The following is a 21,497-nucleotide window of genomic DNA, read 5'->3' as shown; positions in this document are numbered from 1 at the left end:
CCAATGCTCTTGGTTGCCCTTAAGAACTTGATGGTAAGGCCATATTGCTAAAGACACCACACATCTTGGCTACAGGACATAGAAAAATCACACTGGAAATGAGATGGAAGCTTCATTCATGCTAGATAGCTTTCATAATGCCACGCAGGCTGCTGGCAGAGAAAAGTCATCAACAGTCTTACCGAGCTGTGAAACCCTGGCATTAAAATACTGGCCTGCCAGGCAGGACATGCCCACTCATACAATAATGGCATGACTGCTATGGCGTAACCAACCACATCATGACTGAATTAGAGGACCAGGGGAGGGAATGCATACCTGGTACTGTGTGGTGGTTAATTTTCAACATCAGAATACAGCATCATCTGGGAGATAGACTTCTGGGCATGCCCACTGGGGACAATTTTAGTTATGTTAATTGATGTAGGAAGACCCATCTTAACTGTGAGTGGGGTCATTGTTAGGACAGCAGATTCTGGACTATATAAAATTGAGAAAGAGAGCTGAACACAACATACATTCTTTGCTCTTTTCTCCTTACTTTAGATGGAATGTGAACGGCTGTTCCAGCTCCCTGCTTCTCTGACTTCCCTGCCATGATGCGATGTGCTACGCCTTGAACTGTGAGCTAAAATAAATTCTTCCTGTCTTTGGGTACTTTTTGTGTTATTTTCTGTTGCTGTAATAAAGCTCCATGACCACAGCAACTTATAAAATAAAGTGGTTAATTGGACATATGGTTCCAGAGGGTTAGAGTATCTGATGGTTGAGCAGAGGCATGGTGGCAGGAACAGCTCAGAGATCACATCTCAAACCACAAACAGGAAGTAGGGAGAGCTAATTCAAAGTCCAGGCTCCAGTGGCCCTTCCTCCAGCAAGGTCACACTGAATCCTCCCCAGACAGCCACCAACTGGGGATAAAGTCTTCAAATGCCTGAGACTTATGGGTGACATTTTATTCATACTGCCACACCGCCAGGAGGTGGTGGCTCACGCCTTTAACCTCAGCACTCAGGAGGCAGAGGCAGAGGCAGACAGATCTCTATGAGTTTGAGGCCAGCCTGGTCTACACAGTGAGATCTAGGACAGGCACCAAAAATATACAGAGAAACCCTGTCTCGAAAAACCAAAAAACAAACAAAACAAACAAACAAACAAACAAAAAACCGCCACGCTTTTGTCAGGGTATTTTATCACAGCAATACATTCTAAACCTGGTCAGAGGTCCTGAGGTCACAGGCCCCAATGAAGAACCTACTTCTGTTGTTTTACTGAATGGACATGGTATCAAACTACCTACTAAATATGTATGCTTACGTTACTGTTCTCAGCGCTGCTCAGTGTGAGCTGTTGGCAGCGGGTGAGTTAACACTCATACAGAAAGACTTCAGCGTGTGTAGACAAGCATTCTGTTTTATGCTGTTGGTGAGGTGGACACATTGCTGAGCACCAGTCTAATGTGAGGATACCTATCAGCCTTCTCCAGCTCTGACATCTCTCAATAGACTTACCCAGAACATTGGTCCACATCTCCTACCCAAGACCTGAGCTCTCCTCTTCAATTACCAGTCAAGGTCAAGTAGGACCTTCAGTCTTATGGAGAAATAAAGGGTCGAAGTTGACTGTTCTACCTAACTACCCTCTTCCCCTCTGGCTACGTTTCACTGTCACCGCATTGAATATATTCCCTGTAGCCTCAATTATGGGTATGACAGAGCTATCCTTCAGAAGAAGCAACCAGGGATTGCCAGGGAAAACAGAGAGTATGAGGTTCCCTAGCGTTAGTGATATGGATGTGGGGAAAGAGAACACTAGAATAACACAAAACTACAGTGCTAACCTATGGATAAAGTTCATTTGCTCTGAAGTTCTAACAGCTAAATTCTCTAATCAGCTCTTTACCTCTGTATAGGACATTGACCAACAGGGATTTGATTATATCCAAATGCCTGAAGACCAGGCTGCTTCCCACCCTTTAGGTAGCATACAGTCTCCCCTAAACAGTCCTGAAAATCACCTCCAGCCCTGCCTCTGTCTCCATTCTTCCATCTTCTCCAGAGACAGTCTTTCTTTAGATATGCTAATATCATCTTAGGTGACATTAAGTCCCACTCCGACTGCTTTCAACCTGAAAGGAACAGACATCTTCTGAGATGCATTCTGCAGGAAATCGAGCTCATCTATTGTGTGACTTTATGAAGCCAACTCTGAGTTCTGCTAGTGGCACCTACATCATATCATGTACACCCACTCAACCCCACCTGTCATCTTCTAATCACTTTCTCTTTCATAAGCCTTCACTTGAGTTTTATTCTCCAAATCCAGTGACCTCTTTACAGCTCTCACTCTGCTGGATTTCATTACTGTAAACGACACTTGCCCATTTCTAAAACACTTTCTCCGTCGTTGGCTCTAATGGACTTGAGCTATTGGTTCTGCTCATTAACTCTAAATTTCTCTGTTCTGGTTCTGGGTCAGATTCCAGCATCAGGCATACCTGGATCCAGATACAAGCTCTAGTCCTAACTAGCTATATGCCCGTGAGAAAGCTTCTTGACTCCACTGGGTCTTCTTTATCAACTCTGAAATGGACAGAATGGCATTGATTGTCGAGAATATCCTCAGCACAGTCAGTTTAGTCCATCACAAAGTAATCAGTGAGCAAACATGAACAGTCACTTCCTAATTCTCAGCTCCTGGGACTCTGTTGGCTTTTTGCCTTGAAGAATCTATCTCAAATTGCTTTGACTAATACTTTAGTATATTCCTGAAGTAATGATTGCAAGGCTAAATCTTTCATCCTCTTCTGCAGCAAAAAAAAAAAAAAAAAAAAATCAGGAGTGTAATTGGCAATATCTAAGGAACAACCTGATGAGTACTGGTTACATCTTCCTGTTCCTTCTTCCAGAATTCACCACCCTTTGCCCGTTCAGCACTCCATTTGAAGATCTGTCTTCTCTAGTCATCTCAGAATTTATCCTCATGCATTGACTCTCCACACTTGTCTGAAGAGACAGCCTAAGGGTTTTCTTTATTCTTTGCCCTGTGTCTTCTTGCTCTTGGAGATACCATACTTCCCATGGCTCCAACTACAACCTCTAGTTAACAGAAAACTTTCATACAATCTCTGGCCCAAACCTCCCCTCTGAGTTCTCCAAACCTGTATGCAACTAAGACCACATAAACTCAACAAATCTAAACCCGACTTTATGACCACCCACGTCACTTGCTCTCCATTTATCCCAGCTATAAAGGACGGAAGTCTAGAAGTTGATCCTAATAAACTTCCCATTCCTTCCCCTCACCCCAAGTCTACTCACACCCATATATTTCACCTCAAACATCTCTCAAATTCACCCACCTACATCTCTAATTTCTTCTTCCTTCTAAACCAATGTCTATTCAAGGACAAAAGTCTACTTTCTAATATCTTCGTATGGTTTACTCTCTCCTACCTCTCTTCTACAGCCAAGCCACGACTTCCCCCTCCTCTCAAAACTGTTCTTAGAAACCTTCATTCATTCATTCAACTCAACATCGTTCTTACCAGGAAAAGGTTAAGTAACACAGTAAGTAACACTCTTAACACAGTAAGAGTCTGTAGTCGGAAGGTTTACAAAAGTCCTAGTTTATTCCTCAAAAACTTGTCATTATCCAAACACGCTAATTATGCAAGAATGCACCAATGAGTATATATTTTACATGTCTTCTATAAACATGTACATATTTTCAGCTTTTTCTATTTTTTATGGTTATGAACTTCACAGTTTTGACATCCATCATATATATATATATATATATATATATATATAACATCCATCATATATACTGAACTTGCTTAATTGTTCTGATTCTCTTTCTCAAGTATGATGGGATATCTCTCATTTGCATTCTCAGCTTCAATGAACAAACCAATGGTGTCCTCATCTATACATGTGCTACTTTAAAGGAATTACAAAAATTCATGGGACACACCCTTAGACGCTGCTTAAAGGGTGGGATGCAGCTGTACTCATATCTGTATTTCGTTTCTACAACATCTCATGAAAAGAAAATATGTAAGATACATAGAACAGATTAGAAGAATCGTGACAGACAACAAGGTTCCCAAACACGCTAACTGTTTCTACTCAAGAACAATTTTATTTTGGTGAAGAGGTAGTAAGAACTGATACCCAACCAAGTGAGGGGACAGAAACAGAGCACCTGGCAGCTCTGGGCACCACAGCCGCACATGAATGAGATCCCTGCATCGCTGCCAGTGCAGCGGCACAGAACAGGAGTGGGGGCCTGGCAGAGACGAAGAAGAACAGATGAAGGTCTGGGGGGACGGCCCAGCGAGCAAAGTGCTTGACACGCAAGTGAGGAGACCCAAGTTCAAATCCGCAGACCCCAGAAAAGCCAAGCACAGAAGCCTGTGTCTGCAACCCCAGTGCTCCTACCTTGAGACAGGAGGTGGGCAGAGAAGAGTCCCCAGAAGCTCACAGACCAGCCAGTCTGCAGACAACAAAGGACTCTGACCCAAACAAGGGGGAAGTTGGAGGACAGACCCCAGGGCCTCACACACACACTCACTCACACATAAACACACAAGTGTGTACAAACATAAACACTATACACACATACTTACACACACACAGACACTACATATACCCTCACTCATACACATGTACACATACAGACACTACACACACACTCACTCACAGAAACACACACACATGTACAGATATAAACATTACACACAGAAAAGAAATCATAAAGAACTACGAATATCAGTATACCCGATGGAAATCCTTTCCTAAATTTGGATTATTTATCAGTCCCTGGTCTCTTAAAAGAAAACAGGAAGCATTGTGGAACCCATCTGAGTTATCTGCTCATTCTAATTTCCTTTTTTTAAGAGGATTGCGTATAGAAAGCACAGATCAAGAGGCAGCAGCAAAATCCCTGTGTTGGTGGGACCGCAGCAATTTAGTTAACCAGCTCCCATTTACCCAGATGGGCATCACAACACAAGATGGAGAGTGCATTTAGGCAACTAGGTAATATGGAACAGCCTCAACAGTGCTCCTTAACAAACTGTTGTCAGCTTCAAGGGCAGGTCTATCAGCAGGCTGCAGGACTCTGTGGCCTTCCCTCTTAACTACTTTATTGATAACTAGAGTAAAGACATAGAAGTTTACTATAGGCACAATGACATGAACACAGGAAGAATAACACACATGTAAATACACAAAAGCTATGTACACCCAATCATAGAGTCAAGGCTGAAATCACAGTAACTTAGGAAAATGGGCTAATTCTCATATAATAAAATAACGGGGGGGGGGATCCCTAAGGTATCAGAACTTGTCTCCAAAAACACACATACAGCTTTGAGAGGGGCAAGTCATGGATGAATTGCCACCGTTTTCAAAGCTCACTTAACGGCGTTAGCAGACAACAAGCTTAGTTTGAGGGAGCAGCGGCAGCTTGGCGTGACGAGGTATCCGAGAAGGGCTAACATCAACGCAGCTAGGCAAAGGCAGAGTGGCCCCTCGGAGACAGACAGGTGGCAGTCCTGGTCCCCACGGGCCAGACCAGAGCTCAGGTACTTTCCACCTAACATCAGCACACGTGTTCAGAACAAAACAACCAGGATGGCTAGGAACAGGGCTACTTTTCTATAAGAGGAAGGACAGCCGGGAATGGCAGGCGGTTCAGAAACAGGGCACAGCCATGGCCTCAGTGAAAAATGGTGGCTATCTCCATCCACTAAGTCCTTCAGTGAGCATCAAGTTCAAACCTGGGATGCAGAGAAAAAAAATGGGCATGTGTGCAAGAAATCCTTCATATATTCAAACGTGCGTATCTGGAGTGGAGACCACCACGATTTGAGAAGAATTTAAGATTTAGTAAGAAAGGGAATAGCAAGATGGTTCAGAGAGTTGAAGACACTGGCCTCATAAGCCTGGCACCCTGAGTTGGATTCCCCAAAATCCACAAAGTTGTCCTCTGACCTCCACATGTGAGTCACGGCATGCACACGCGCGCACACTTACACACACGATTTCATAAGGTACACGTAAGAACAGAGGAAAGAATTGATAAGGGAGACAGTCGAGAATCCAGGCTCATCAATGAGGAGAAATCCGTTTGAGCAGATGCGTACTTCCCAGGAGCCAACTCCACCTGCAAGGGGCAGTCCTTAAGTAAGAAAGGCAAGGGCTGGGCCCACCCTAACTTCTCCACATCCCACAGTATGAACAGGACGCTTGAGGGAGGGGGACTCCCATCGAATGCATCCCACTGCTGTCCTTCAGACCAGTATTTCCTACTCGGAAGCCACAGTTGTAATGAGAAGCAAAAACTTCCTGTTTGGCCTCATCAGCAGAGGAAACAGCAACAAAACACCAATGTTTGCTGAGTCTATAAGGAAAAAGCAAAGACTTTCTATCCTTTAATTCATAATTCAACTCAGATATTCAAATATCCTCAATTAATGCAAATAAAGATTAGTTACATATTACATCTCTCCTTGTGGGCCATTTGCTTCTGAATAACAGGAAAAATAAGTTTGATTGAAGACCACTTGGAAAATGTGTCTTAAACACTCTAAAGCCCTCTAATCTAAGATTATGTGGAAACAGACTGTAGAATGTTTCTAAAAAGAAATGATTCATCAGTCAGATTAAGCTAAATGCCGAAGTAATCAAATTGTGGAATTCTGATTAAATGGATACTTAAGTTTAATCTATTTAAAACTGGCAGGATAAACAGAAAGGGCCTGGCCTAGACTAGTTCTGGCTTGGCTCAAATGCTGTAACTGGGTGTCTGTCGAAGGAGTTTGCTCTTCAAACTGTTCTCTTTAACTTCTCAGAAGCCATCCTTCCTTCTTCTTTCTCGGTCTGAATAAATGAGAATCACCTGGGCTTCTCTGAGCTCCTTCTGTTAAACGGCACCCAGAAAGAAAAGGCAAGAAAGTGAAAGGGGCATGTCCGTGCCTACCCCCACCCCTGAAAACGTTCCTGCCCCTAGGCACTCGCTCTGGCGGCTTTACCACCTCTAAGCAAGGATATTAAAGAAAAAGCAAAGAACACCAGACCCAGGCTTCCCTGGGCCAGAGAAGGCTAGGCAGCAAGGCTCCCCCGGGATTTCCTCCCGTCGTCCCGGCAGCGCCGGGCCGCAGACGGGCGACCACAGGCCGACGCGGCTCCACTTACAGTGACACCATCCCAGGTGACAGCACCAGTGCAGCTTGAAGCACTTGCCGTGGCTGTGCGTGGCACAGATGGACAGCCCGTCGCACGGCTGGAAGTCGGGTCTGCGGGCGGCGCAGCTCCGCGCCAGGGCCTGCGCCTCGTCCACTTTCTCGCTCTTCCAGCCGCGCTCGGGCGCCGCGGCCGCACTCATCTCTCCCGGCGCGGAGCCGGGGCCGGAGCCCGGGAACAGAGGCGCGGGCGGGCAGGACCGCGGGCGAGCTGCGGGCTGGAGGAGGCGCGGCGGGGACCGGCTGGCGGAGGAGCGGCCCCGGGAGGGCGCAGCGACCGGGCCGGGCCTGCCACCTCCGGCCGCCCTGGTCCCTTCTCCTGCGCCCTCCTCCTTGCTCCCTCCTCCCTTCTTTCTCCTCGCCACCCTCCTGCCTGCTCCCACCTCCCTTCTCTCTCTTTCGTCCTCCCCGCTGCTCCCTCCTCTCTGCTCCCCCCCACCCACTCGGGCCGCCACGCCTGCACGCGCACGCGCACACTTAGGCTGCCGCGCCCCTCGGCGAGCCTGGCCCCCGCGAGTCGGTCCCACGCGCCTGTCGGAGCGGAGGGCGGGCCGCGAGGACGGTCAGCTGGGTCCCTACACGCACACGTCCCGCACGCGCCCGCCCTCTCGTGGGGTGGGGTGGGGGGGTGGCTCTGGCTACAGCTGCCTTCTCCCGCATCCTTTCGGCCCACGGTCCAGCCTGGCCCTGGCACTCCCTCCCCGGCGTGCCGCGGCGTCCTGCGGGGCTCTCACTCGCCCCCGCCGCGGTCCGACAGTGACCCGAGACCCGAGACCTAGCGGGTTCCTCCCAGCGCCAGCCGCCCGGAACTAGTGCTGGGTTGGGGCGTCGGGCAGCTGGGGTGGGAGGTTGTGTTAGGCTCGTGTCCTGATAGATGGGGGTGGGGGTGTTCACTGAGTGACTTGTAATGTCTATGTGTGTGGCCTGTGCGTACAGTCGAGTGGTCGAGTTGGGGGTTGGGGGAGTGAGTGTGGACGCCACAGTGTGTGTATGAGCCTGATTAACTGCATAGGTTGAGCATGAGTGTGTGTGGCCGTGTGGTGGGCTGGAATGGCGTAGAGGGCTTATGCATGGAGTGTATGTGTGGAGTTGACACGGACGTGGGCACACAGATGGGACCGCCGTGGGGCCCAGCCTGGCCAATGGGTGTGGCTGCCCAGGCAGCAGCGTCCCCTCCCACCTCCCCAAGTCTGCTCGTCTGTCTTCCCTCCTGACCACAACTTGCATCAAATAGGTTTTCCATCCCAGGCTGAACCAGAGAAGAGGAAAGAAATCCTTCTTCCTAGGGAGCCGCGCTGGGAATTGGCTGTCCCTGCAGTGGGTGCCAGGACCCAGCCTGGAACACGGAAAGGAGGGAACGCCCTCCTTCAGCTTCCTTGCCAAATGCTTCTCAAGGCCAAGGGAAATGCCTGTAATTACCGAGGGTCAGAACTCCTCAGCACAAATGCTGGGCTGGACCGTGCTTATACCGGGATCTCCTTTCCCTCCACCTTATTCCCGCTTAGCAGTGAGATCTCGCCTGGCTTTAAAGCAAATTCATCCTCAAGCCCTCAAAAATCTTTGCTGCCATAAGCAACCTTTCGTAATTTTCCCTCTTATTTAACCTTGGCTTAGGAAGGGAAATCTAATTTGCATACGTCTGACTCTAGTGAAATCTTCGTGTGTCAGGAATAGAGGGATATCCAGACAGAAAAGGCTGTCTGTTCTAAGTCACAAACTCTGGCTTCCCATTAACCTACCGCTGAAACAGCGTTAAACATAAGGTGCCATCGCTTCACCTACTTCCCAGGTGTCCACCCCCTTAAGTCCCAAAGCAGCTCACTGCTGACTCAGCATCCATGCATCCCTGCTGTTAATATAGCCATCTCAGAATAACTTCAGCAAGAAAAAAAAAAGGAATCCACACCACATTATTGCTATATTATCAAATCCATTTTTCCCTAAATTTTATTTTATTATTTTGTGTGTATGGCTGTTTTGCTGGCAGTATGTGTGTGCACCACCTGCACACAGTGCCCGACAGAAGAGTATTTATCAGATTCCCTGGGACTGGAGTAACAGGGGGTTGTTGGCTGCCATGCCGATGCTGGGGATCAAACCCAGGTCCTCTGGAAGAACGGCCAGTGCCCTTAACCTCTGAGCCTTTCTGTAGACCCACCAACCACTTTTTTTTTAACAATTGGTATATCGATTTGTTTTAATCTATTTTTCACTTCCAATGTATAAACTTCCTCTACTACCAGGCATATCATAAGAGACCACATAACAGGAGGGCTTACATAGCTAACCCCATTTGCTTTTATTACAGACTGAACCACAAGATTCCACTAATTAGGAAGCATGCTGACACAAATTTTTTATGCAATGGGACTATTCCTAGCCAAGCTGTGGATGACCCAAAGACTTAAGATGCCAGACACTCATAGCCACCCAAGATCAGTCTTGACAAGGGCTGTGACTTGTCTATTTGGCTATAACGCTACAGTTAGAATCTTCAGGTTCAAATATGAAGAGCTGGATGACTTGTTCCTATCACAGTATACCTCTTTGTCTATTGTTCATGTATGTTGTCTTTGCACATCAACCCTTCGAATACTTAAAAACTGAGCCTTTATGGAACAGGTTTCGGTTACCTAATCAAGCAACCAAGCATCGTGGTTATGAATCAGCTACCAGCAATCTGGCTGCTAGTCGTATTAAACCAATCACAGGATGACGGGGGGGGGGGGGGGGCGGGGGGGGGGCAACAGCTTCCAAATGCAGTACAGCTAAACTGGGAGCCGCCTGTGAGGAAGGAAGAAGTCTGTTCAGCAAGGCCATTAGCACAGCTTGGACTCAGCATTTGCTCCAGTGTGGAGATAAGAACAGCATCTTTAGACTCAGAAGCAGTCACGCTTCCCTGTACCGCCTTGTCCTGTTCCGGGCCCCCACTGCAGATGCTCCATATTAGTCCCTGTCCGGATTTGTTTTCTATCTCTGTAATAAAACGCTGACCAGAAGCAATGTGGGGTAGAAAGGGTTTGCTTTATCTTAAACTTCCGTGTTACAGACCGTTGTCAAAAGAAGTCATGACAGGAACTAAAACAGAACCATGGAGGAACACCTCTTACTGGCTGGCTTTTCCATGGCTTTCCCAGCCTGCTTTCTTATATACAACCTAGGACCACCTTCCCAGAGCAGAACTGCTCACATCATTCATTAATCAAAAAAAAAAGTCCCACAGACTTGCATACAAGCCAGTCTGATGGAGGCATTTTCTCAGTTGAGGGTCCCTCTTCCTAAGTGATGGGATGACCTGAGCTTGCATCGATTTGACAAAAACTAACCAACCCAGCATCTCAAACACTCACAACCAGAGACCTTTTCCTCCCGACCCTCCCTCTAGGGTGCTGTGGAGAGACCGCCTTAGAACTGCTGTCTTAGTTACATGCTGTGAAGAGACACCATGGCCACAGCAACTCCTATAAAGGAAAACATTTAATCGAGGTGGCATACGGGTCAGAGGTTCAGTCCATTATCATCATAGTGGGCCACATTGGTGTGTAGGCAGACATAGGGCTGGAGAGGTAGCTGAGGAAGTGGTCTGAGACACTGGGCATGGCTGGAGCATATATGAGACCTCAAAGCCTGCCTTTGAGTGGACACACTTCCTCCCACAAGGCCACACCTACTCCAACAAAGCCATACAACTCCAATAGTGCCACTCCCTTTGGGGGCCATTTTCTTTCAAACCACCACAACAGCTATTCAAAACGAACCTCTTCCCTAGGCTCCAAAGCCCACTACTGCTGTATTTCTGGGAGTGTGCCATTCTCTTCTGCCTGCCCTAATGCCTCCCAGTTCTTTTGCTTTGATTGCTTGACTCTGGATCTTGTTTGAGCTCAATTGCTGTCTGAAGTCTTTGTCTAGTTCGCTCTGGGTTGTCATCATCATCATCACTGTTGTTATTACTATTATTAATTATTATTATCGGGACTGGAGGTTGAACTTAAGGCCTCAGGTGCTCAACCATATAGTTATACCCTCAGCCCTGTTTACACTTTGTATTTGGAGATAGGCTGTCACTAAGAGGCAGAGGCATCCCTCAAGCTTGTAGATCCTCTTGCTTCAGCATCCTAAGTAGCTGGGAGTATAGGCCTGTGCCACCATGCCCAGCTTCCTCTGCAACCTTAAGAACTTGCTGTCCCTCTACGTGGCACCTCAAACAGTCTAGCAGGTACTGTTTATTCCCAGCTCTTGACATTGTATTGGGTGCATCAGAGGCATCTGGCAAATCATGTTAAATAGACATATCAAAATGTTCACAGCTATGCTGGAGATGTAGCTCAAAGGTAGATGTGAAGGGAGCTGAAATGGATCCCCAAAACCATCTGTCTGTCTGTCTCTCTACACACACACACACATACACACACACACACAGAGAGAGAGAGAGAGAGAGAGAGAGAGAGAGAGAGAGAGAGAGAGAGAGAGAGAGATGACTGAATATTGTGAAGTGTATGGAAAGACAAAACACCTGATTTTTAAATCCAAAATCCCCAGAATGAACAGATTGCTTTGAAGCCTGTTGAGATCAGGTGGTACCTTGTCCTAAGTGACTCCACATTGTATTAAACAGTGGATTTTTAGGCTGTCCCTTGCCCTGAGAGACTCCATTGTACAAGCAAATGACGACTCCATTTTGAGGAAGGAGATGGCTCTGCACCTGGGTAGACAAACGTATTTACCAGGGTGAAATGGGACTGTGAGAGCACATGGGTGAGGTGGTTTAAATGAGAATGGCCCCTTGGGCTCATAGATTTGAATGTTTGGTTCCCCATTGATGGACTGTTTAGGAAGGATTGGGAGGCATGGTCCTGTTGGAGTGGTGTGTTGGAGAAGTGCAGGCATGTGCTTATTGCACAGACACAGACACATACATAAAAATAAGATGAACTTTTAACACAGAATTAAACAAGCCTTAGTTAGCCCATTGCAGGAAGCATTGGGAGGTTATAGTATCAGTAAAGAACAATCTAGAATACAATGGCTGACTCAAGAGTATAAATGAGGCACTGGTGAGGACAACAGCCTGCAGTCAGCCCTCTACCAAACACTCAGGTACAATCCAGCGCCCACAGAGTGCCTTCTAGCCGCCACGGTCTCATTTGTGTAGCATTTTTTAAATGGAAACTTTCCCTCCTAGATGGAGAAGGGGGGCGCCCAAAGTTACAAGACTCACAGGGTCTCACAACTGCTGTGAAGAGGAGAGTCTCCGATCAACTCATCTGAGTACAGGGTGTTCAGGGAGCCCCAGGGATACAGCTTCTGTCCTCCTTCTGGGGTGGGTTTCTCAGTGATGCAGCTGCCTGTGAGGCCCCATGCTCTAATAAGTATCCTCAAGAAACTCACTGGCTCGCTAAACTAGACTTCCACAGAACCCTTCCTCTAGTTAGTCCCGGGTGCCCTATCACCCCTATCCCGGGGTGAGGAGATGTTGTTCATGTCTCCCCAGGGAAAGTGACACAGCACCCTAACAGTTTGCTGGAGACAATTTGAAGGGGTAACCTAAAGTGAGCCTAGGATTATAAAAGGTAATTGCTTGTACGACTTTAAACAAAGCACAAAGGACAGGATAGAAGCGCAGTTCTGCCCAGAGCCATCAAAACACATTTCCCAGCAAGAATGCACTGGCTGTACAAAGGCCAGGGAGAGGGCAGTGCACACTGGGCAGCCAGCAAGGCCTGGGCCAGCTCTGCCATCTTCTTGAAAGAAATATGGGTCGGATGGAGCAATTGCAACTCCAGAAATAGAGGTGGGAGCATTTCCAAGATTAGGTTGCAAAGAATGTGATTTGTGTTGGCCTCTTGTCAACAGCCCTCTTGGAACCAGCCTGGCGGAAACAAAATATTCTGAAGGCATCTGTGCCCTTCCTTTTGGCTGAAACAATGGTTCCCTCAAGAAACTGGATTCTCCAGGAATCTCACGCTAAGAGAAAGAAAATGCTGACTGCCTGGGGCCAGCAGGAGAGGAATTTGTCTCCATTTCACAGTTGTGACAACTTTGCGGGAGAGACTGGAGCTGAAGACACTGGTGGGTGGATGATGGGGTAGGGGACACTCTGACTGAGACTGCTTCGGTATGCAGACCTCCAGATGCCTAGTGAAACCTAAGCCTCATGCCAGGACCTCGCAGGTGAACTTGGAGCCACTGGACCTCCTTATTCATTCCTCTTTCCTGTGTGTTCCCAACATTGACTAAGTCTCCTTTCTCTGCGACCCATTGCTACCTCTCTGTTTAGTTGGCTTATTTAAGATGGATGTCCAAGCCTAACTTGTCAGGGCTACCAGGCTCCAGGCCCTGGCCCTAACGACTCTGGGGGCGTTATGAGTGACCCTATGGCAAGGACTCTCCAGCCTACGGCTGGCAAGAACCCAAACCTGACAATAGCTACTGAAGCTTGGTGGCGGATTTGCCCACCTGAACCCTCAGATCAAAACACAGTCCTGTAGCCTCAGAGAGGCCTCTCACCAGCTAGGCTGCCCCTAGATTCCTGCCCCACAGAACACTGGGAGATAATTAGTTGATATTGTGTCAACCACTGAGTTGTGAAGAAGTTTGTTACGTCTCAGTAAGCGACCAACAGAGGACAGTGTTAGGGTCAAAATTGCACTTTATATACTAATACTGGAAAGTCCCGGGACCCTTTAAATGGGGCAAGGCTGGAATGAGGTGATTGCCAGTCCGGGGAGCATGAATGCAAGGGAAAATTCTGAGGAGATGGAATCAGCAAGACTTGAGGTGATTTGGCTCCAGGGAGCAGAAGTGTTACGACAATGGTGGTCATTAGCCAGGAAACAAAGGAGCATCAGGCCTAAGCAGGACATGGATAAGCACCCCTGTGAGGCCCAGGTAATATCACGGAGGAGGGAGCAAAAAATAATGTGAAAGGCAAAAAGATAGGAAGGAACACACAAAACACTTTTCTGGCCATAAAGTGGTTTGCAATCCAGGAGCCTGGAACAGATGTGGCTGTCTGCATAAGACCTGCCCAAAACGGAGCTTACCATCGTTCCATCTGAATGAAAGAAAAAGAGGACGTGGCTGCTCCTAGGGGGTTGAAGTTTTTATTTTATATATATATATATGGGAGAAAACAGGCAAAGGCAGAGACATCTGGGAGAGTCCATATGGACACAACCAGCAAACAGAGCCTGGCCGTGTGAGGGGAGTGGGGAGAGGAAAGGGGAGAGCCAGAAGGCCAAGGGGCCAAAAGGGCCAATGGTAGCCCACATGACTGAATTATATAGGGAAGATCAGCGGGGGGCTGGGGTGGGGGGAAGAACCCAGTGTAGCTGGGTTTTACTGGTCCTGCCTGGCCCATGGTCAGGACAAATCTCTCTCACCCACCAGTCCCGCAGCCGCTCGGACCCAAGCAAACAGAGACTTACATTACTTATAAACTGTATGGCCGTGGCAGGCTTCTTGCTATCTAGTTCTTATATCTTAAATTAACCCATTTCTATAAATCTATACCTTGCCACGTGGCTTGTGGCTTACCAGTATCTTACATCATGCTTCTCATCCCTGTGGCTGACAGCATCTCTCTGCCTCAGCCTTCCACTTCCCGGAATTCTCCTCTCTCCTTGTCCCGCCTATACTTCCTGCCTGGCTACTGGCCAATCAGCACTTTGTTTATCAATCAATCATCCACAGCAGCCCAGCACTGGGGTTGGAGTGTTCAGGGTAGAGGAGAGGGTGTGACAACCAGGAGGAGCCTGTAACAGGTAGGGCATGTGGGATGCTGGGAAAACCTAGTGGCCAGAGTAGGCTTTGATATGTTAATAGGCATCTCAGTTAGCCTTTTGTTCCAGGTTTGAGACCTAACACTGCATTCTTTCACCAACGGAGGAGATTGTGAGGCCCCACCCCTCCCTGAGGAGCTGTCTCTGGGAGAGGGGGACTCATTTTCTTTTGTGGCATGGTCAGTGGTAAGTTGCCCACACTCCAATAACACCCCCAACACAATCCATGCTTATGCAAACAACTCAAATTCAATTCACAAAGATATGAAAGTAAGTAGTGAACTTGAGAAGAAGAGGGTATCTGAAACCCAGGACAAATGGCCAACTCAGGTGCCTATAAACCTATCAAGCAGATGCTGGCCAGCACTTTCAGCATCCCTCAGCACCTGTGGCTCCTCCCAGCTCTCCCAGCATCCCTCAGCACCTGTGGCTCCTCCCAGCTCTCCCAGCATCCCTCAGCAACCGTGGCTCCGCCCAGCTCTCCCAGCATCCCTCAGCACCCGTGGCTCCTCCCAGCTCTCCCAGCATCCCTCAGCAACCGTGGCTCCTCCCAGCTCTCTCAGTATCCCTCAGCAACCGTGGCTCCTCCCAACTCTCTCAGTATCCCTCAGTACCCGTGGCTCCTCCCAGCTCTCCCAGCATACCTCAGTACCCGTGGCTCCTCCCAGCATCACCCCACCCCCTACCCTAAATCTCTCACTTCCAGAGTTGGGGTTCATGTCCCTTCCCCAAGGCTGATCCCTATAATAACTCAGCCATCTGGCTGTACTGGTCTGTGGGCCTCTTGGCAAGGGCTGTTTCCTCTTGATTGGCGGCTCCTCTTTTGCTCTCCTTCCCCCTCTCTTCTCTCACGGTCCAGTTTAGCCTGCCAGCCATGTTCAGCCTGGACTCCTCCCTCTTCCTGCCTTCTCCCTTACATTGACAATAAAAAAGCTTCTTCGTACTTTAGGAGCACTCATGTTTCCTCCTTTTGTTTAATTTCTCATTCTGTTTAGAGGGAAAGGGAGGAGAACAAGATAGGTAATGCAGGTGAAAATGGTCACAGTATGTTGTATACACGTGTGAAATTGTCAATAAATGCATTTAAGTTTTTAATTGGCAAAATCGAATCGGCTGGTTAAGATATATCTTAAATTTGAAGTATGATTGAGTCTGAGATCTCAGATAAAGCTGATGACGGATAAGGATGAGTGGCACATCAGGAGAATGACAATTAAAGAAGGGACTCATCCTGGGGGTGATATAACAAGTGTGGTGGGGACCGGGTTGGATCCTCGCTGGCATCAAAGCCGAATGTGTGAAATGCCCTGCTGTCTGCAAGGCTAACTCCTGCTTCAGAGGAAGCCAAGGCACTCCTGACCAAGTTGCCCCAGAAGACCAAAAAGGCAGAAGCTTGGAAGTCAGTCAATGCTTAGTCTCGTGTCTGTTGCTTGCCAATGGGTGTCCCTGGCCAAGTTCATTATTCTCTCCCAAGCAGCATTTCGTTAGCTATAAGGTGTTGAAAGTGTCAGTTTTGTGGGATTGCTGTAATAGAATGCAGAAATTATTGCTAAATGCCAAGTGTTGTTCCTGGCACAGGACAGGCACTGGGAAGTGGCAGCCAATATTACGGCAGTGAAATGGCGGTGATGATCACCCATGGAAAGGCACATCAGCACAGAGAATATCCTGGCCAGCCTGTCCAGGGAGCAGAGGAGCCACCTCAGCCTCCCTGACTGCTGAGCCAGCCTCATGTCCCTGCTTCTATGCTATCCCCACCATGAAGGACTGTAGCCCCCACCCCCTGAAAATGTAGGCCAAAATAAAACATCATTTTTTCCTTGAAGAAGAGGAGGAGCTACTGTAGCTAGAGTTTTCCTGCCTGGCCCACAGTCAGGGCAAATCTCTCTCACCCGCCAGTCCCAAGCCGCTCAAACCCGATCAAGTAAACACAGAGACTTATTTTGGTTACAAACTGTATGGCCGTGGCAGGCTTCTTCCTAACTGTTCTTACAGCTTAAATTAATCCATTTCTATTAATCTACACCTTGCCACGTGGCTTGTGGCTTACCGGTACTTTACATCTTCCTTGTCCTGATGGCGGCTGGCAGTGTCTCTCTCACCCAGCTTCTTGTCCTCTCTCTTCTCCTCTCTTAGTCCCGCCTATACTTCCTGCCTAGCCACTGCCAATCAGTGATTTATTCATTGACCAATCAGCAACACATTTGACATATAGACCATCCCACATCAAGCTACCTCGGAGCATTCCTGCTAGGACTCTCAGTACTTAGTGTCAGGTCCAAAGGAAATTCCAGTTCCCCAAACTCCAATAGGCAGTTCAGGTATTGAGCTCAACCTGGGCTACAGGAGGATTTCTGGTGCCTAGGTAAAAGCTAGCATTCCTCAGGACCTTGTGAAACTAGTTCCCTAATGACTACCAAAAGGAGTCCTTTCTCTTACCTCTGGCAGAAGGGACCTATGGCTCCTATTAGCATATCAAAGCTCATGCTGGCTTCCAGAGTCAGTATTACAAGCACCTGTCACACACTTCAAAGTCCATGCTAGCATCCCAGCCCTTCTCACTTCCTCCCCTACCCTGAACTCCCTCCAGCTCATGGCTGCCCACCCATCAGCTACTCCTTCTCCTTATAACCCTGCTATTCTTGCTATGTTCACTCTGTTCTTGCCTCTCTCACTGTGTGTTCTCTAGTCTCTGTACCCTGTCTTCTCCCCCCTCTTGTAGACAGCCCTGGCCACGTGCAGTCTGCTGGCCATATTCAATCTATTTCTTTCTCTCTCTGCTCTGGATTCTTCTAGATGCCTCTGGCTGTTCTCTCTCTCATATCTACAATAAAAACTTTCCCTTTAACCATCCCATGGGGCAGTCAATTTACACACATGATGTCAGGAGGGCCGTGTGTATGTCCGCCTTTTGGCTGTGAATACTTCACGTGCTGAGAGCGCCAAGGGGCAATATTAGAGACTCTGGGAAGAGAAGTCCTGGAGCACCCAAGGCTGTCAGGAGGTGGGCATGCGGCAAGGGCGTTCTGGAGTGACAGCAGCAGAAGTTAACAGAGCTTCACTAATGTGCAGACATGTGATGTCACCCTGGCCCGTGCCTCACACCACTGATGCACTTAGGCTTTCTGTCACGTCTTCTCTTTGTCACTGCATTTTCATCCTTCTACTCTGACTCATACAATCTTAACTCCACTTTCTAATTCAGCTCGCACTATGACCAACCATTTCCTCTTCCCTCAAAAGGTCAAATTCTTAGGCAGCAAGAGTTTATTTTATATGCCATATCAGCAGTGGCTTGGAGGGAAGTTGTATGATGTTAAAGCCACTAAACTAAAGCTGGACACTGGCTCCTGCTTGTAATCCCAGCACTCCGGAAGCTGAGGCAGGAGAACTATCATAAAGTCAAGGCCAGCCTGTGCTGCACTGTAGTTTGAGGCCAATTTGAACTGCAAAGTGAGACTCTGCCTCAAAACAAAACCACCACAACAAAAATCAATGAAATAAAATTAAGTCAGCTGAAGAATTATCGGGAGCTACTGGCCATCAATTTTCCATAGAAGGGACTATGGACAAGGAAGCACCGTGACTGAAATGCCTGGTGTGGTAAATATGGGAGTATACATTCACTGGAGACCAGGGGTCTGGGAGTCACAGGGCAGAAAAGATTTATGATGCTGGGAGCTGAAGAGAGGGCTCAGCAGTTAAGAGCATTTACTGTTCTATCTATCGGAGGATCAGAGTTCAGATCTCCTACTGGGTGGCTCACAAACACCAGTTAACTCTCCTAAGGATCTGGTGCCCCTGTGGAGGCTGATCTTGATCGTCTTGACACACCTGGGAAGAAGCATTAAAGGAAATCTCCCCACCCCCACCCCCATACCAGGGCCATAAAACAGGCCCAAGTCTTCAAGAACTCTGCCACTCACTGAATTTTCTCAGAAGCAGTCAACCCCTGTACCATGCCCTGGAGTCCTGAGGTCATAAAAGCAGGCAATCAGACTTACTTCACACCCTGACAGTTTTGAAAAACAGTTTATCCAAAAAGCAGTTTCTGGGCCTGATAAAGCTAGGCCCTCCCTGTTTCCTGCTCTCAGTTCAACTAGTTTACTGATGCTCAGACCTGGCCGGAGGGCTCCCTTGAACCCCCAGACACCCGGTCACAGTGTTTGGGGATGCCAAACTCTCAGACCAATACAGGTTTGCGCTTGCCATTTTGAGATCAAATTTTTTTGATCTCAAATTTGAGTCTATTTTTTCATTTTCCTCTGCTGGCTTGTTTCTTACAAACCTCAGTGGAACTGCATCCATCGGCTCGGCCTATGGGCATGTCTGTGGGCACTTTCTTGATTGCTAGCTGATGTAAGGGCCCAGCCCACTGTGCATGGCTTGATCCCTAAGCAGGTAGGCCTGGGCTGTATAAAAATATAGCTGCTCTCTGTAGACCTACAGAGGTTGGGTACAGAATAAGGGTCTGGGGTGTGGAGTAAAGAGCTCCCTAGGAAGAAAAATAGAATGGATAATTCTGGATGGACAGAGGGCCAGGGGTGGGGATGAGAGGCTGGAAAAGGTGTGTCAGGCTGGGAGGGAGAGAAGGAAGGAAGGAATATGGGGAGGGACAGCTAAAATTAGGAGCCATTTGAATGTAGTATGGAAACAATACAGTAGAAACTTCCCCAAACATGTACATATATGAAGATAATTTAAATGAAATTGCCAAATAATGAGGGAGACAGAGCCCCAACTGTACATTTCTTGTCACCAAATGAAGCTTCCAGTGCCAGAAACAGGTTCCATCTAATTGAGTTGTTGGCCATCAACTCCCAAACAACGCGGGCTGTCGTCAAGACTATAGGCGGCTCTCCCTAAGCAGAGAGTACGGCCCCACTGCTGAGGACAACACCTTCATGACTCACTGAACGTGGAAGAAGTCGATCGAGCTGGCGCCGGCACAGAGCCTTCACCCCTACTGGCTAGTGTTCTTGGTACCAGAAGGTACCCTGAAGGCTACCAAAGGAGAAACCAAAACACCAACCCAGCCACAAACTCTTCGATCTACAACAGTGTCTTGTCTGCAGGACATGCTAGTGCAAGAGCTTGTGAAGACAGCCAGCCACAACCTGACTTGACTTAAGGCCCACTCCGTGAGGTGGAACCCACACCCCCAACGCTGCTGCTTGGGTGGTAAAGAACCTGAGACCAGATAGCCCAGAGACCCAGGGCAAAACCAAATACTACTGTTCCACTAAAGGAATGTAGCAGTACAATGACTCCTAATGACATTCCGCTATACTCATATTTCAGTGCCTTGCTCAGCCATCATCAGAGAAGCTTCTTCCTACAGCAAATGGGAACAAATACAGTGACCCTCAGCCAGACCTTGTGCAGAGAGTGAGAGACCTTGGAACATTCAGCCTTAAATGATATGCCTGCATCAAATCCCTTCCCTCAGGGATCAGGGAACCCTGTGGAAGATGAGACTGAACCAGTAAGAGCCAGAGGGGGTGGAGGACACCAAGGAAACAAGGCCTTCTGAACACACCAGAACCAACACACACATGAACTCACAGAGACGAGGCAGCATGCACTGGGCCTGCACGAATCTGCGCCAGATGGGGTCCTAGAGCTGAAAGGAGAAGTGGACACGTGCCCCCATCCTTAACCCAAAGCTAGCTTCAGTTGATAGCCACCTACAAATGAAAATTTAGTTTCCTCCTAGGGAGTCTCACTGGGGAAACAAACTACTCTTAAGGGCAGGCCGAATGCCCAGGAGTGAATGCCAGAAGAAAACAAACCCAACGGCATCTTTGGAGGTTCCTTGTCCCAGAATCTCATGTTAGGGCTCTCCCCCTGCCCCCGCCCACCCCCACCCTGACTACCTTTATTGTATTTTGTTTCTTTTTTTATCCTACAGGGCTTTTGTGTATGCATTATTACTTCTGGGTTTGTGTTTTTATGGGATTCCTGAGAGTTTGAACAAATGTGTCTCTGTGACTATATTTGTTTCTTGTGTCTTTTCTTGGGCTCTTTTCCTTCTGTTTGTTTTGGTTTTACCATATACTATACTATACTATACTATACTATACTATACTATACTATGCTACATTATTATTCTGTAGATGCCTGTTTGTTTTCTAAGGGAGACAGAATGAGAATGGATCCAGATGGGAGGGGATGTGGGGAGGAACTAGGAGGAGTAGAGGGAGGGGAAACCATAATCAGAATATATTGTGTGAAAAAAATCTATTTTCAATAAAAGAAAAAAAAAACCCTTGGAGCTATGTTGGAGACCAAATACATGTAAACAGTATGTTATGAAATGTATAAACAATGCATGTTATGATAAGTGGCCAGGTTCATTTTATGGTTTTGTTTTCCTCTGTTTAACAAACTGGTCTCATATTTTAATTGGATAAACGTCAGACTGAGGGCTGGAGAGATGGCTCAGAGGTTAAGAGCACTGGCTGCTC

General features: G+C 47.7%; 1 protein-coding gene across 1 annotated transcript in view; it reads right to left on the bottom strand.

Annotated features, from left to right (window-relative positions):
• Positions 1-7,530, bottom strand: part of CUNH3orf70 (chromosome unknown C3orf70 homolog) — a 42,869-nt gene extending 35,339 nt beyond the window's left edge. The window contains exon 1 of the mRNA XM_052740096.1: positions 7,203-7,530. Coding sequence (XP_052596056.1) covers positions 7,203-7,392 — 190 coding nt within the window. The 5' untranslated portion in view covers positions 7,393-7,530. The remainder of the gene's footprint in view (positions 1-7,202) is intronic.
• Positions 7,531-21,497: the final 13,967 nt, after the last annotated feature.

Source organism: Peromyscus californicus, unplaced genomic scaffold (genome assembly GCF_007827085.1).
Source record: "Peromyscus californicus insignis strain IS unplaced genomic scaffold, ASM782708v3 Scaffold_16__1_contigs__length_79575227, whole genome shotgun sequence".
Classification (NCBI taxonomy): Eukaryota; Metazoa; Chordata; class Mammalia; order Rodentia; family Cricetidae; genus Peromyscus; species Peromyscus californicus.
This window is presented reverse-complemented; position numbering and strand designations above follow the sequence as displayed.